Genomic DNA, 18,015 nt, shown 5'->3' with positions numbered 1-18,015 from the left:
CATTTATGAAAAATCTATAGAAGAAATAAAAACAAATCCCAGAATGTTTAATTGGTGTGGTATAATGTTATCCTTTTCTGCTTTATATTTTCCTCCAGGAAAAACATTGCACTTATTTGTTCTACTATTTTAAAAAGACAGTTTATTATGAAAGTTTGATATTCATTTCTATTTATAAAGAAAAAAAAGAGCAGAGTCCTAATTTCATAATAGGCACACGCTTCAGACATTGTGATGTGGAAACTGCAGTACAACCCAGACACCTTCTGGACATCTTAAGAACTGCACAGTTGTTCTCTGAACAAAGGCCCTGACTGTAACAGCTATATAAAAACCACACAGTAAGAAGTGAAAATCAATCTGTAATTAGGTTTGAAATGTAAAAAATTACACAATGCAAGTTACAAAAGCCTGTATTTAAATAAAGCATTAAAAAGCATGACGTTCTTGCATGGGTATTGAAATGATTGTTTCCAAAATACCTTTGGGACTATTTTCAGGTAGATTATAGGGTTTGAACAGTCACATAAAGTCCCCTTATGTATATAGGAGCTCTGGAATAGTATGAAAATTATATGCAACATGGAGCCAATGCTTTGAATATTTATATAAATATTTGAATATTTATATTTCAGAAAATTTAGGGTATTTTCTGAATTATGTACCTTATTTATGTCAAAATACAACTAACAACTTAGCTCTCGATATTTCTGAGACAGGGTCTCTTCTAGTTCAGGTGGCATCAAACTCACTGTTCCTGCCTCTACCCCCGGTTAACTGCGAGCCACCAAGCCTGATTCATGCAGGGATAGTGCCTGAATCCAGAGCTTTGTGCATGCTAGGCTAAGCAGGCACTCTCTCACTGCCTCACAGCCCCACAGCCCCAGTTCACTTAGCCATCAGTTTACAGACTAGGAACCAGCAGCGTCCATCCATCATTGGGTCACTTAGAAACTCACATTGATGCCCACTTTTTGCATTGGTCACTAAGCAAGTCTGATGGTTGTCCTGGCTTCTTTTCTCCCACTGCAAAGAACAGCCCTAAAAGGTAACCTGTGGCAAAACTCAACTAGCAAGACTGGCTTTGCTTTAGCAATGGTTGTGCTGGTCTGCTGGTTCCTAGTCTCTGAGTTACAGCAGTCTCACTTCCTATTACAAACAGCTGTGCCTGTAGTGATGCGACTCTACAGTTTCAGGCTAAAAGAGACATGTTCAAGCTGACTTTTGACCTTTAATAATGACCTGTAGTAATTCTAAATGAGCAGCTAGTTAACAAACCAAAGTCTCCACAGGGCTGGCCGCCATGAGCTCTCACAACTACCTGCTTCTGATACCGTCATTTGGATTTCTAGAATTTGTTTCACATCCTATCTCTTTTATCTTCTCAGATTCTTGTGTGTGTGTGTGTGTGTGTGTGTGTGTCTGTATGTATTAAGTAGTTCATGACTGTTACAATATAGAAACTGGGAGAATGATTAAAATAACTATAAAATTTCAGATCACGGATTAAGTCAGATTAATCAAGGGTGACATCTTCACACAGAGCTGAAGCGAAGCGTCTCAGCCATGTTAGTGATGTCACTGCCTGCTGTCTGCTGGCTTCTGCATGACTGCTCGCTTAATATTAGGTAGTTACATCTGATTTGATGTTAGAAAGTTACTCCCAGGAATTCTGTAAGAAACAAGGTAGGTATGAGTCATATAACAACCACTTAATGATTCGGATAACTGGGAAAGACACTGTGGTAAATGACTTCTGTGCTGAATATGCATTAAGGTCCCCAAAGACAGCATGAAGGGAAGAATTTCATGACCATTTAGGAATTATGTCAGCCTAAAGAGTCACCAAAACAACTGATTACAGAGAGGGGTCAGTGCAGCCGCCGAGGCTGCATTTAAAGGACTTTGGAAGCATATTTTTTCCCCTAAAGAAAATGGAGCACATTGAAGAGAAGTTGTAGCAACATTGGGAATAAATTAAAGTGGTAGGAAAACCGGTCAGGATGGTATATGGTTTGGGTTCTCCTGGTCGTTCTCAGACTCATGAGCAATTACTAAATAGCCGAGTCTGAGACATCTTGAATTCTGAGTGCTACTGAATCTCATTTGAAAATTATGTGCATGCTTATTCATTTATGTATATTTCACATGGGAATATATGCCACATATAACACACTTAGATTCTAGCCAGAAATAATGGTGGTTTTGGGTGTGAAAAATATAGTGTCATTTTCTCCTCTCTTTGTGTGTATAGAAAGAGCCATTTAAATGAACATATTATAGATTATATTTTACAAATGTAAAATGTAGCTTTGAAGTTTTCAGGTTTGTGTACACATCCAGTTTCTATTAGAGCATAAATCAGCAATCAGTTTATATTTCAAGTATTTTACCTAGAGATTTTTACTTTCCCAAAGGGTTATAGAGTCCATTAGCTGATTTGAATTTATTACAACAAATATATACATATTCACCTATGACAAGAATTACTTTCCTCTAATGAGTGATAAATGCAGATAGGGAATATGTTCCATTGGGTACTTGGCTAAATCACATCTGGAGGACAACTAATTGTCTAAAACTTATCCAATAAACATTTTATTTGCTACTAATTGCTGTTGCAGCTTTTGGAAAGCTAAGATGCTTAAGTGTCTTTGTCATAGCATCATTTCCTAGGAGCAGAGTGTGAATAACAGACGCATTTCTACCCAATGTAAATGGTTCAGCTGTTTTGGTATTTAACATCACGACTAAAACATTTTTAACACTGTGACATTTTCCATTGTTAATAAAATAGTTCTTGTCATGGTTAATAAAAAACTTGGGGTTGAGTTGGGCTTGGGGAGGGAACAACGTTGGAGGCAAGGTAAGAGGAAATTTTAAAGAAAACTTGGAATGCTTACAGATGTCTCTGCCTTCACAATATCAGTGTTGAGTTTATTTGCTGTTGAATACAAGTGAGCTGCATGACGGGCTGCATAAGTGCAGCGGGTGAGCCACATGACACACAGCATGAGTGCAGCAGTTTAGCCATATGACCGGTTGCATGAGTGCAGCGGGTTGGGAGAAAGCACACAGGGCTGCTCTGTCGTTATTCCCACTAGTGAGAATAGTGCCTTTTCTCACTAGTGAGTACTTCCTACTTGTAGAACACAGTTTAACTTTGTCATATTAAACTTTTAGAATTATTATACAAATCTATGAGGTTTGACAAAGATTTCCTACATGTGGGAAAGAAGGTCCTATGGTAAGACCTTTTTCTGGAAAGCAAAGTCAGCTGTGGCAGTATAAAAAGTCACTCTTTTTATACATCGTTAGCAGATCTGGAGAGTTTTTAAGTGGAGAAGAATGTTAACGGCATGCAGACAGCTGTGCCTTTCTTCATCTTGATGGACCTGGTGCATTTGTACAGCTGGAGACGTAATGGTCTAACGTGATAAGAGAAGAGAGAGATTATCCCTTCAAGCTGTCGCTGAAAAGTGATTTCTGTATGGATCCTCTGAGGATTGCTGTTCAGAATCCCTCTATTCTTGGCTATTTTTGTCTGAAATTAGGAATTCAGATAGTTATAACTTATAAAATAATAATGAGCATTCTGTAGTAAATTTAAGTTGCCCTTAAGCTCAATGCCTGCTATAGGGGATTTACAATATCAATTCCAAATTTCAAATAAAAATATAAAATTAGGTTGGGAATGGAGATACAGCTAGCCAGGAGGGTGGAGAGGTTGGGGGCCACAGCAAGAGGCTGCTTCAAAAACATACACAAGCTAGGTACAGTGTGCATGCCTTTGATCCTAGCACTTGGGAGGAAGAAGCAGATAGCTAGATCTCTGTGAGTTCAAGGCCAGCCTGACACAGAGTGAATTCCAGGATAATTGGAGGTATGTAACTAGACACTGCTTCAAAAACCAAAGATGCTCCCCCACAAAGAAAGACAACAGCAACAACTCATAACATTGCCATATATTGCCAATTCTTCGTATGGCTTACATTTTTGCAAACTAATCAATTTGGTTCTTTGTAGGTGTTCATAAAAATGTAGATGCCCAGAGCCATGTGCTGGATAGGAATACACACAAGACCATACTTTTCAAACTAAAATTAGAGCAGTGGAATCAGAGAATAGCAAAGTAAGGATTTTTTTTTTCTTCAGAAAAGCTAAAGAGCTGCTGACAAATCTTGAAGAAAGATACACATGAGAAGAAAGTTACAGAGACGAGAGCAGAGCTGGACTCAGAGGAACAGAATGGTGGGGAGAGAAGGAGGAAGACCATGCCAACACCCCAAAGACAGCATATTTCTCTCCAGGAGACTGAGACCAATTTGACAGATCCAATTGTGTGTATAGTTGAAGCTTTTGAACAAAGACATAATAATCCTCACTATGATTAGAAACGTGAGAACAAAGATAAATACCACATTGATAAATGATGCTGAGTCTATTTGTTATGTGTGTGTGTGTGTGTGTGTGTGTGTGTGTGTAGGATGGCTACGGTGGTTGGGGGAGGTAGGGGTATAGGTGGTACAGTCCACATTGAGTGTGTGGTGGCCAGAGAACAATGATCAGGCATGGTTTCTCCCTCCATCATGTGGGTCCTGGTGATGAACTCAGGTCCTCAGGCTTGGCATCCAGTACTTTCAGCCATTGAGCCATCTCAATCATGCCTGGTTTCTTTGAAGAGGCTTTTCTCTGTGCATCTACACAAATAATAACCTCCTACTCTTCACAGGCTCTGGGACTATTTTATAACTATTGTGGTGATTTAGAACAAGGAGGACGTTAAAATGAGTGGGCAGGATTTTCTCTCAAGCCGGAATACCATCCCCAGCTGTTCCAAAGCAGAGCAAGCAAGGGTCTGGAATTAGGGAGTAGGTGTCGTCTCAATGCTAATTAAAATGAATATACTAAACGAGATACTTTCTATGTTCTATTCTTTGAATAGTATTCTTTGTCCTATTCTTTGACTCCTCCCTCAGGCTAGCTTCACAAGTTTATTAATCATGCTGAGGGAACCGAATAGTCTCTTTCGAAGATACTCTATGTGACTACAAGATTCAGTTATATTTTAAGTTTTCTGATTTCTACTTTTAGCAGAATTCACCACTGAACTCGTCTTGGGAGTTGTTCATGATGTCATGCAGAAAGCGTGAAAAAATCTTTGAAAGAAGTCAGGAAATTCGTGTTTACACTGAGAGTAGGTCAGTCACAACCCATAAGTGATTCAATAAATTAAAAAAAAAATACAGTTTTGAAATCAGCACGACCACAGACAACCTGACAAAATGTACAATGCTAAGACGCAAACTAAACCATACACTTTGAAGTAAGGTTAGACGTCAAATGAGATGGCTGTTTTAAATGAGGGTTTTTTTTTTCTTTGTTTTTTATTGCTGCTGCTTGTTCGTTTTTTCATTCTCTCTGAAACTCTTTGTAAAAATACCTTCAACTTCAGGAGTTAAGGTGAAGTCAGGTCCCAAGAAACGGCTAAATCCGGCAGGCAGAAGAACATTTGTTATTTTAATGGGAGAGGCTTTAACGTGGCAGAATGACCCACCATCCGTAGAGTTGGTAACAGGAACGAACTACACAATAAAATAAAAACAGTTAAGAACATCTTACCTCTGAAATGAAAATAAATAGGTTTAGTTCTTATCACAAGCCCCACGGCACAATAAACCTTAAGGAGCATTTTCACATGCTTGCCTAAGCTCGGGGTTGGTACTTCTGAAATATGGACAGAGCAGAGTCCTGCAGGCCCAGGGTTGACGTCCCTCAGCCTTGTGGTTTGCTTTTTCAGACTGCGTTGTACTGGTCACTAGAAGCCAGAGCTTAGTGGTCCACTTTATTTCTGAAAGCTCTTAGCAGGAAGGACAGAACCATGAAGATGAGAAGATGTCTTCTTTGTAATGATTCTTTTCCTTTCTTCAAATCCTTTTTTTTTTTTTACTTTGTATGTGCAAATGTCTTGCCTGTCTGCATGTATGTGTGTGTATCACACGCATGCTCAGTACCACCAGAGGTTGGAGATCAGACAAGAGTGTGGAACCCTCCAGAATGAAGTATAGTCTATGTAAGCCACCACGTGGGTGCTGGAAGCTGACCTGCCTTCTGCATGAATGTTCTGTTTTCCTTAGGGCCATGAGCTTGTTAAAGATACGCATTCTGAACACATGGTTCCACTTTGTTCTTTGTCTAAAGTAACCAACTTGACTTCAGCAAGCATCACCAAGAATGTAGCTGTCAGTGGGCCCCAGGGTTCTCTAACTAATGCTGTGTAGCCCCAGGCTGCCCAACAGTTCATTTATGGGAGTTTATTTCTGTCACTAACATGGTATGTGGTCGACTTCTCTCTTAAAGCCGAACCCTGAACACAGTCAGGGGAAGGTGTTGACCTGAGTTTGCCCTTCTGCTTTAGAAAAGAAACAACCTCAGTGACCCAAATAAAGAAATCTCAGTTGAGAAATCTGAAATCTCTCCTAATCTTGTTTCTTCTGAACAGCTAAAAGAAATAATGGCTCGGTTTTGTTCCAGCCATGAAAGTAAGTTATTATTGACCCTTAAAATACACTTTTGTAAAACAAAGATTTCAAACATTTTACTCACTTTTCAGAGTATAGATGGATCAAAATAATTTTAAATAAGATGCTTGCTTATGTAACAAAAGTAGATAGTTCAACTCTTTTATATAGGGCTATTTAAAGGGCAAGAATAATTATATTGAATAATAATTATACTGTTATAGCAGAATAATGAAAAACAGGAATTTTCGAGAAAATACACAAGTAAACAATAATAGAACTTATACATTTTAACGAAGCCATAGTTCTTATAAGTGCCTCTATGAGACCTCATATGTAGTGTGGTCGGAGCATCTTCCCCTAAAGATGTCTCCTAGCCTGGTTGCTACACTTATGAGAACCTTACCTTACATGGCAAAGGAGTTTGCAGGTGTGATGGAAGTGAGGACTTGGAAGTAGGGAGATTATTCTGGATTATCTAAAAAGAGGGAGACAGAAGGGTCAGAGCCGGGAGGAGGAGCTATGAGGACAGAAGTGGGAGGAGCTGGCTGAGAGCCAGGAGCCAAGACAGCCTTGGAAGCTAGAAAGCACACAGGCTTGCGCCTTTCCAGACCTTCCGGGAAGGAATGCAGTTCAGCCCATGTTTCCACGTAAGACCCAGTGTAAGACTCCTGCCTTCCAGAACCGTAAGACAACGACCACATGCTCTGTTAAGCCAATGATTTGGGGATAATTTGAAGCAAGAGCAACAGAAAACTACTTCATGGAGCATGTGGGTTTTTTGTTTTTGTTTTGTGTGTGTGTGTGGTTTTTCTTTTTCCCCCCAGAAGTTAACTGAAGATCAAGAAAGGGGAAGAAGGGGCTGGAGAGATGGTTCAGTGGCTAAGAGCACTGACTGCTCTTCCAGAGGTCCTGAGTTCGATTCCCAGCAACCACATGGTGGCTCACAACCATCTGTAATGGAGACCTGATGCTCTCTTCTGGTGTGTCTGAAGACAACTACAATGTACTCATATAAACAAAATAAATACATCTTCAAAAAAAAAAAGACTCTTAAAAAAAAAAAGAAAGAAAGGGAAAGAAGGATTAACCATAGAACTAAATTTCAGGACTTGTTCTTTTTTGAAAGTGTGGCGTCTATGACAAGAACTTGAGTACACAGTGTTAGGCAGTACTCTTAGCTACATCAGTGCTTAGAACTCAAAGTTACAACAATTTTTTTTAAACCTATAGATCAATCTTTTTTGTTTAAACTAATTTTTATTAACACTGAACAACTATGAGCCTAAAGGAATTAGAAAGTCAAGGAGTCATTAAAAATTTGAAGCAGAGATAAAATTGTATCTCAGTGGTAGGGCACTTAGCTGGTGTGACCTATGTTAGCCCCCTAGCACCACTAAACAGGATACAAAGTACACATATAATACATATTTATCTTTTGACAACATTTTTGAAATTGCATATGTTTGGTGAAGAAGAAATCTCCTGCCTTTTTGAGGCAAGTTCTCAGGTAGCGCCTGGCAAGGATGACTTTAAACTCCTGATCTTCCTGTCTCCCTGGTGTGGTGTTACAGGTAGGTGCCACCATGCCTGGTCAAGGCCATTATCTAAGCAAGGGTCTTTGGTTGATATTTTATCTGATTATCCTTTAAAATTTTGCACATCACTTCTTCTGCTGGTTTCTTTAAAACAGCATAAACTTTTAAAGATATGAAGACAATTTAGAGACAATAAGTTGTCTAGGCTTAGAAGTTAGTTCTCTCTAAATCTGTGTCTTCTCTCACATCCAGTTTGGCATTGTGTGCATATGGTTATTCTTTCTCCAGATTCCCCAAAGTATTGAATTTGGTTTTCATATTAACATAGAAGTCCTAACTTAAAATTTGAACTTACATTTCATCTGTTGACTTAGTATAACACCACACAGCAGATTTTTTTTGAAAGCCATCTTTCTAGAGTATATGACACAAAACCATTTCTCTATGAGTATGTGACTCTTGCTGAAGGGAGAAGTAAGCTAGAAGCACTCATAGGAACAGAAGCACCATTTTTTACTGAAGGGTGGAGAGGAGCCATCCATCAGCGTGTGTTAATCCTGGGATGGAGTGAAAGCCTCATGGGAGGGCGTCCATCTGGAGTGACCTCATGACCTCACCTCACCAGTTCTTCTTCTAGAGCCTTTTTGTCCTTTGTTGTTTCAAGACAGGGTTTCTCTGTGTGACCCTGGCTGTCACTCTCTAGACCAGGCCAGCCTCACACAGCCTCACAGCCTCAGCATTCTGCCTGCCTCTGCTTCCGAGTGAAGATCCTGTTCTTTTTTTTTTTTTTTTTTTTTTTTTTTTTTGGTTTTTCGAGACAGGGTTTCTCTGTGTAGCCCTGGCTGTCCTGGAACTCACTCTGTAGACCAGGCTGGCCTCGAACTCAGAAATCCACCTGCCTCTGCCTCCCAAGTGCTGGGATTAAAGGCGTGCGCCACCACGCCCGGCACGAAGATCCTGTTCTTAATGTAACCTTGGATCCTTGACTCTAATGTCCCTGGATTTTTGCTTCTAGTGAAAGGTTCAATTACACATCCCTTCCGCACCTGCTCAAGGTCGTTGTGCCATTTTTTTTTTGGATTACTTTAAAAGATTCAGCTGGCTTCCCTCTCTACTCCTGTCTCCAAACTTGCAAAAGCTCAACTCTAATAATTCTACATTTCTGTTAAAAAAAGAAAAATGAAAAAACCACCGTCTTTCTGTGTTAAATACATTATTTAGAGATTGATCAGAACAAATAAAAGTGACTAATGATAAAATCCCTAAAATCCTATTTCTGCTGTTTCTTCACTCTAGAATTTTGCTCCTATTATGGTCAGGTACATTTTAGGGCTCATGGGTAAAGAGCCCAGTGATCCTGAAAATCTGGAATAGCAGCACATGCCTCTGTTAGCTGAACTCTGCAGTCCAGAGAGTTGAGTGATAACTCCCTCCTTGTTCTATGCTTAAATTGAAGCAATTTTACAGTTAGTTTCTATAAACATGGCATGTCCCAGTTTTTTACCTTCTAATGTCATTTGAAGTACTGAACAATGAAATACTAAATAATTTGCCTTATATCAATGTCTTACTAGGAAAAAGTTTCTATTGATAGTAGTCATTAGGTAAATACTATAATTTACAGAATCACGTGTGCTTAAAAAATTAAGTCAAATGCCCATGGTGTAATGCTCATTTACAATAGTCTACAGTAAAAAGAAAAGTGTACACTGTATACTTACTGAACTCTTTTTTGCTTGTAGTTCAGAGAAATGAAACTCAGCTTTTGCCCTATCATCAGAATTTATAGGAATTCCATCCAACATCTGTAAATTAGGCAGGCGGAATATGAGCACATGTCGATGAACCATTTTCCTACAAATCTAAAGAAAGGTAAAAACAATCGTTTATTCCCCCAAAGAAAAAGACTTCAAAAGAAGGCAGCTTGGGAACGGCCACAAAGACGATGGAGAATGGCTTCTTTACAGTGCTAACTGCTACAGGCAGGCGCTTCTTCCTTAAAGAGTTCTCAATCTTCTGTAATACCAGATAAAAATAGAAAACATTTTAAAATTAAGGCTGGCATTAGTCTTTCTCCTTTCCTGTCTCCTTCCCATCTCCTTCCCTTCCCTCCCCTTGTCTTTCCCTGCTCCCCATGTATCCCAGTCTGGTTTGAAAAATAATCCTCTTGCCTCAGCCTCCTCAGTGCTGTAGTGACACAGATGCATGCCACCACCACACTCAGACTGTCACCCCTGTAAAGTCCTTAGCACTGACCACTAGCTAGCACAACCTCAACTCACGGGCAGAATTATATGCAACTTCATTTCTATGTAATTGGTTTAATGTGAGGTTTCCCAAAAGGTCCCATTTCACTTAATTCAACATCTTCTGTCTGTATGATCCATCTCTTCATAGTGTTAACCTGCTCTAAAAAAATTGTGTATGTCCATAAAAGGGTAGGCAGACTTAAATAGAGCAGTCGCAGGGTGTTTACTATGAGAGTGCTCTGCTTGCAAGGCTGGCTCTTTCCTGCTGTTTAGTACTTGGACTTGGGGTTGTTCTTATCATTCCTTGCTTGATAAGGGTAGTTAGCTATTTCTTGATTGCTAAAAACAGTAGGATTTATATTCAACCTCTTCTCCATCTGGAAGGTTTCAGTTCTTGATCGGAAAGGGTACCTATATAATGAACTTTCAATTGTTAAATGCTAAGTCTCTAAGGGGCTCCCTTGAATAAAAACAACACGCAAGACATGCCATTTTTGTGTCTAAATGAAGAGTGTGCTGTGTTCACGCCATGGGAAGAATGCATAAGGAAGTATACATGCAGATTCCTTCAGCCTCTACCTTTCTTTCCCTCATAGCCTGTGAGTTTGTGTTCTTACTATGGCGTTACCATTGATCTTAGCTGTGTGTCCTTACTATCTTAGCCACAAGGAAAGCATGCTGACTGAGTCTCTCTCCCAAATCTCTGAAGTAGTGGTCTCTTGGGGACTCCTAATGTAGAAAGTAGACAGCACTATCTGTAACGGCAAACAACAACAAACTCTTGGAGATGAATGGGTAAGCTGGGCCTGCCGGCTCATGCCTATAATTCTGGTACTCTAGAGGTTAAAGCAGGAAGCTTTCTGTGAATTACAGGCCAACCTGGTTTATTAAGTGAGTTACAGAGCAAGCTGAAATTAAAAACAAAAACAAAGAAAGAAAGAAGGAAAGGAAGAAAGGAAGAGACAAAGGAAATAAACAAACCTCTTGAAGTGAATGTGGCAGGGCCAGGTTCAGTGACTGAGAAAGACCTCTAACACACGTAGCGGCCAAACAAATTGCTGACCACATTCTAGGTTACAAAATACTTTTCATAAATACCAAAGAGCAGAGAGGCTTGCTTCCTCTGATTGAAAGGCTCCAACACTGGAGGAAAACGATGAGGGTATAACTGGAAACACACCATAGATTTAAAAAGAATACAAATGTGTGCAGTCCTCAGCTATTTACAAATTTACTCTTCTGGAGAGTACAAGGCTTTCAGATATGAAGACCAGTAAAGGCACCGCCTATAAAAGCTTTCAGGACATTGTTAGCACAGTACAATGTAACCTAGAACTTGCTGATTCATAAACGCACTGAAAAGTAATATTAAGGTTAAATGATTAAGATTAAGATACGAAGTGAAGAATTTCTTTGAAAAATTTCAATAAACCAGGAGAAGAAAATGATAAAGAGTAAATATTGGTGAAAGAGAAAGCAAACAACGTCCCTGGTTGGTAAAGAAGTGTATGGTGCCCTGAAGACACACTGTGAACAAGGCGTGAGCAAGATTTATCAGGAGTAAAATGCAAAAGCAAAACTTGACGATCCTAGCCACAGAGGGGTGACAAAATAGATACAGTGGAGGCTGGAAAGAATACCATGAGCTTCCTGTGATAGCAATGCATTGAGAGCTTAGATAAGGAACAAGACCCTGGGCATGCTTTCCGGGATCCCGGACCTGCCTACCTTGTGGCCTTTTCAGTCTTACATCTCCTGCTGTGAGTTCCTAGGCTGGGCTTCCCTGAGCACTCAGCGCACTGACCATGTTTCTTCTCTGCCATGTTTCCCAGTTGCTTACATGTTAAATGGGCAAGACTCCAATGAGAAAAGTGGAGCTGTCTCCCAAGTTAACTTAAGTACATTTTAATTAAAGCATCAACAAGATTCTTCTTCAACTTAATTTGCTTCCTAAAGCTCCCAGGAAAAGTGTAAGGTGCCAAGAATGGAAAAGACAGTGAAGAAAGAAAAGGATGCAAGAGATGGAAGAGGGGGGTAAGGAGAAACACTCACTCTAATCAGAATTAAGACCATGTAAAACCTTACACATTAACATGCTGTGATATTTATTATTGGCACAGCAACAGCAGGTAAGCCAAAGGGCTGCAGCACAGAATGGGAAACACACACATACATTAGGCAGAGCTGGTCTGCAGTACAGTTATGTGGAGACAACACTAAGCCCAATTTATGCTGGGTCAGCTAGTTATGTATGTTGAAATAGAAAGATCAAATCACTTTCTAATATCATATAAGGTAAATTGCATATGACTATTAGGAAATTAATAAGTTTAAAGGTAAATAAATACTCACTGGATTGCCGTAGACAGTAAGCTCTCTGAGAGAAGGAATAACATCAAGTTTTTCCAATTCTGTGATATCCTATGTAAAAGGTAATGAATTATATTTGGTTAGCTGACGCCTCCTGAAATTAACTACTCTGAAGTTGTTTTATGCAGGTTTTAGGTTTCAGGTAGGTTATACTTGGACCCTCTGATGTGAATGTGAATAAGGACTAGACTCCTAATACCTGACTCGCAAAGATCACACTGCAACATGGGAAATGAGCAGAACTTGCAAGGTAACTGCAAACTTTTTCTGGAAGAGGTTTAAGTCTTCCTAGGGCTTAATAACCCTAATAACAGAAGAATGCATTATTGGCTATACTCTGATACACTATCTGTGAAAGATAGACAGATAAAATCTATTTCTCTGGTTAAATGTTTGCCCATCATACTGCATAGGACTATTTATTACTATCCACTTAACATCAGTGTAAGTTTGCAATGTTGTAGTTTTTGCAAATTTCAAAAAGATTTATTTTTATTTAATGGGTATGTGTTTTGCCTTCATTGTATGTTCAGATGTTTAAACATACATAGAGAATCTGGATGTCAGACAGAAGGATCACCTAGCCACAGGACTCAAATGGGACCATGAAGCTGAAGTCTTCTTTTGTGTTGTGACAATTCTTAGAAACAAGGCAATAGGTCACATTCTTCTCAGTTGACATTACTGGGCACATTGGGGAAGTTGAAAGCTCTGCAGCATGGCCTGTAGGTCAGCGAGGGACCGCATCTACCTTTATCTGAAGGACTAGTGCTTTTAATAGGGCTTTCTCTTGTTCTGTCATTCTTAGCTAACCCAGAGATTGTATTTTTAGTGCATTTAGTGTATTTTAGAAATAATACTGATATCATATTGCCCAAGTAGGTATGAATCCAGAGAACAAAAATCTCCCTCAAACAAACTTTGGATTTGGATAGACAGTCAGGTTTAGAAAGAAAATGGTTTTTTAGAAGAATTCAACTGAGTTTCTAACCCATGCTCACTCCCCAGAATTGATTTTCCTTCCAGTTAACTGTATATGGTCACACTAACATACAATATCATCAGTTATAAGTGTAAGTTCAGATCTGAAACAATCCACCTAAACTCAATGGAGAATACCATTTCAATGATAAAAATAGAAGGCTAAAATAATTCAACAACCAAGAAACCTCAGTCATTCCTTCAGTGATGTGTGCATAATCTTCTGATTTGTCACACAGTTTACTAGATAGTTGTATTAAATTTTGGTAGTAAACCACACTAAGCATGGTTCTGTTCAAGTTGCTGAGGAGGGGGCTGGCATAGTAAGCTGATCTATTAGCTCCTCCATCCCTTATGAGGAATATGTGTCAACAGGTGAGCAAGGGCATCCAGGGGAAAAGCTGGTTACCTGGGGCTAGCTCCTTTAAGTATGCTGCTAACTGAGTATCCTGGCAGAAAGCAATGACATTTCCAGGACGGTCCTTACCCAGGGCATTCTCTTAACAGATCTCTGGACAAAAACTGTTTACAGCCAATTAACCTGGAATCTACGGAATGACAAGGCTTCTAATAAGATGGCACAGAAGCTATGCATAAATGAGAATGTTTCATGAAACACTCCCCTACTCTGAGACCACTCTATAAAACCTATTTTTGGAGACCACATCTCTTATTCTAAGCTAGATAGCTTATGTGGTATGGGAAAAAATAACTAAGAAACCAATAGAATGTCCAAGGCCTCAAGTATTAATTACTGGACTGATAAGCAAAACCTGATACCAGCTGAGGTCATGGATGGCTGTGTGGAGGTCTCATTTGTTTTTACTGAGCTTGTTTAAGCTTGGTCTTTGGGCATACTGGGCACGTGCTCTACCACAGACCTGCTGCCCCCAGCTCTGAATCTCATTTGTTAAGGTCACCTGCTGTTGCCAGAAATATTTCCCATAGAATACCAATTTTTCCAAACTTGTATTTCTTCTGAATAAAGTTTTGGTAAGATCACTGCCAATGTGGTCTGGCTTTCCTTAGATGGGTGTTTGAATCTGGATTAATCAGGTGTATACTATTTTTTACAATAAGATTTTTCCTACTTGTTCCGTTAAAAGAGACATTATTCATGATTTCCTTCTAACCTTGGAAAGAAATCTCATATTATTCCAGAAAAGGCTTTATGAACTGTATCTCAAATAGCGCCTCAGACGAATATTTGTCAAGCATCTAGTGTCTACCGTGTGCCTTGTGCTATGCTAATATAAACATAGACGAGATGAACATAGGACTTGTTCTTGCAGGGCTGGGGGTGTACAGTTTAGGCTGTCGTTGAAATGGCCTTAGAAGTACAGAGAGCAGAAGCAACATTAGCCAAAATGCTGATCCAAACACAGGCTCTAACCAGCTGTTCACCTCTCATACCTGTAGAGAAAGGCTCTATCAGGTACCCTAATAGAGTGCACGCCTATGACATGCTGGTAGAGAGCTATAAACATAACATTCTAATTGGTTTATTTGGGGACTCTGTTGAGATCAGAGGATTTCAAACACATAGACCTCAAAAACGATAGCACCCTCAAACGATGTTACCTGGATCTTGTTATATCCTAGGAAGAGTTTCTCCAGTTTGACCAAAGACTGCAGTTTGCTTAGTTCTCGCAGCCTGTTTTCCTCTAGATGAAGCATCAGCAGGGAACTTGGCTTGGAAAACGCGGTGTCATTAAAGGCCCGGATGCGGTTATGGTCAACGACCAGCTCCTGGAGGACGATCAGGTTGTCCAGCCCTTCCACCTGACTGATCTCATTTCCTAAAGTTACAACATGCTGCGTGAGCCCCAACTTCTAGAATTTAAGCTTATCTACCCCACCTTCATTTAATGATTTTTAAAGCTAAAAATGACATTTACTTTTATGTCTCAACTGTAGCACAAACTGATCTTTCCCTAACCTCCAGTGAGCAGCCTTTTCCCAAACAACTTTACGTAGCCTTAGCAACCACTCTTGTCAATCTGTTAATTCAGTTACTAATCTTGGACTACTTTTCCTTTCCCTTTGCTCTGTCTAACTTGTTCCTGTGTCCTAATAGTTCCTCCCTTTACACCTCCCTATTACTACCATTGTGGACCAGGCCATTATTAGTATATATTAATATATTCTTATATCAACACATAATATAATACATATATTATGTAATAGTATATAATATATATTAATATGTGATTAATATATATTATTTTGGATCAAAAATACATATGCTTTAGATTACCTGATTACCATTACACACCAGTGCAAATTTGGGTATAATATTATTTAGCCACACTGAGCCTCAATTACTTTTTCTTCATTACCCCCAAGGTGCCCAACAGCAGAGAAATGGCTAAGAAAATGTGATGGGTAAACATGCAATGGATTTCTCAGTCATAAAGAAGAACAAGATTATATTCTTTGCAAGAAACACATGCTACTGGAGATAATAACATTAAGCAAATTAAGGTAGTCTCAGAAAAACAGACTTCCTGTAAGTGAAACAAAGACAGCAAAGGGACTGACTTATGGGGACAGAAGGAGGAGACAAGGGAGATAGAGAATACACACAACATAATACACGGGTATGAAAATGTCCTTACATAATAATACCAGGTACAATGAGTATATATAATCAATTACTCTTTAAGATGTTATTTAATAATTTACAACTAAAGAAAAAAATCGTGACTATTAAATTTTTGTTGCCAATAATCAATGATGTTTGCACTTGCTTGTCAAAGCAAGGTGACAAGCCAGCCAGTTTACAGGACTCATAAGCAGCATGTCTACTCACCCTGGAGAAAGAGGAACTTTAAGTTTCTCAGTCTGTTAAGTTGTAGCTGGACTAAGTTACAAATTCCATTGTATCCCAAATGCAGAACCTCTAAACTTTGCATTATTGGAGGCAAGTTCTCACTGCCTACTGAGTCTCTGAAACACACAGGTAAGTTTGAAGTCATAAACTTGATTTAAAAGCAATTTTATCATAAAAGGCAGACTGAGGCATATTTAGTATAAAGTGAAATTATAAAGTGAAATAAGATAAAAAAAATTATATGAGCTTTTGATTTATGATAGCTGAGTAGTGCTTTTATAATAATAATAATAATAATAATAATAATAAATAACTTTTATCTCTTAAAAATGCTTATATGGAAAAGAATAAAGTATAGAGAGTCACAATGAAAAGTGAATCAGCAAGAAAAAGAAAACTTGTATTTCATTAGAAGGAGACAATTGGAGTTATCTTTATTCTAAGAGGATGTATGCCCGGATGTATTAAATTCTGACTGATCTACTAAAAAAATAATTTTACTAATAAATTAACTCATCAAAGTCACAAGATAAAATGATAAATGTGGTCTGAAATTCCAATGCCAGTAATAAAAACACAAAAATAAAATTAAGAAAGCAATTCTTCTCCCTTTTTTATATCAGTGTAAGAGAATATAATTTCAGAATACTTTAAAATAAATTCCAAAAAAAAGCACAAAATATATAGTTAGCTACACATAACTTAACGAAACCAATGGGGGGGGGTGTCAGCAAGTGAAAAATTATTTTGTGTTTGTGTCTGAATATTAAGATGTCAATTCTTTCAAATTGATGAATAGATTCAATACAACCTCTATCAAAAGCTCATTAGGAGAAAATGAACTGCCTTAAAATTTACAAAGAATTCAAAGAACTCTGAATATCCAAAGTATGTTTTCACATTCTATATATTGACACAGTCACAACTGTGCAGGGAAATTAATTACTGGCCCTTGCAACAACAAGGGATGGGTCTCAGAAAGTAAGCTAAGTGAAAGAAGCCAGACACAGAATGAAAGTAGGAGCTTGGAGGTGGAGGGAGAGCACTGTGGGAGGGGCAGGGAGGTATGATAAAAGGGGACCGAAGATAACCAAAGCATGTCACATACACATGTAAAATGCCATGATGAAAACCATTATTTTGTACAGTTAATAAATGCTAATAGAAATGGAAAGAGTACTTACTATGTAATTCCAATCTTACACAAGTCTAGAAAGAGGCAAAATTGTAGGGAAGAAAGCAGATCAGGGGCAATTGCCAAAGACCAGGATGTAGGGAAAAGGGATTGCAAAGAAAAGTGGGGGTGGCTCAAGGGGCCAGTCACTTCACACTGTGGCTTTAGGTGAGGCATAGCACAGAGTTATAGGACTGGATACGATGGTCAGAAATCATTAAATACTACACTGAAACTGGTAACTTTGCAATATGCAAACTGCCCCTCAATAATGATAACAGAAATGCTCTTCATTGAGAACATGAACATGAAAATATTTTGACTTAGTGATGCACACACATCTTTGTCT

The 18,015-nt window shown here is 38.8% G+C and overlaps 1 protein-coding gene across 6 annotated transcripts in view; it reads right to left on the bottom strand.

Annotated features, from left to right (window-relative positions):
* Positions 1–1,446: 1,446 nt before the first annotated feature.
* The window catches only part of Lrrc9 (leucine rich repeat containing 9), an 81,618-nt gene continuing 65,049 nt past the window's right edge, over positions 1,447–18,015 (bottom strand). For 5 of the 6 annotated variants that reach the window (XM_085830442.1, XM_021179300.1, XM_085830444.1 and 2 more), the window contains exons 27-32: positions 16,472–16,608; positions 15,241–15,458; positions 12,661–12,729; positions 9,781–9,921; positions 6,928–6,999; positions 5,388–5,585 (exon numbers count right to left, since the gene is read on the bottom strand). In XM_085830442.1, the coding sequence (XP_085686568.1) occupies positions 5,388–5,585; positions 6,928–6,999; positions 9,781–9,921; positions 12,661–12,729; positions 15,241–15,458; positions 16,472–16,608 (835 nt within the window). Of the gene's footprint in view, positions 1,673–5,387; positions 5,586–6,927; positions 7,000–9,780; positions 9,922–12,660; positions 12,730–15,240; positions 15,459–16,471; positions 16,609–18,015 lie in introns of those variants that run through there. The other variant, XM_085830445.1, reaches the window with a different exon arrangement.

The sequence above is a fragment of the Mus caroli genome, unplaced genomic scaffold (assembly GCF_978045245.1).
Source record: "Mus caroli unplaced genomic scaffold, Mus_caroli_1 scaffold_14, whole genome shotgun sequence".
NCBI lineage: Eukaryota > Metazoa > Chordata > Mammalia > Rodentia > Muridae > Mus > Mus caroli.
The sequence above is the reverse complement of the archived record's forward strand: the minus strand, read 5'-3'. Positions and strand labels throughout refer to the sequence as shown.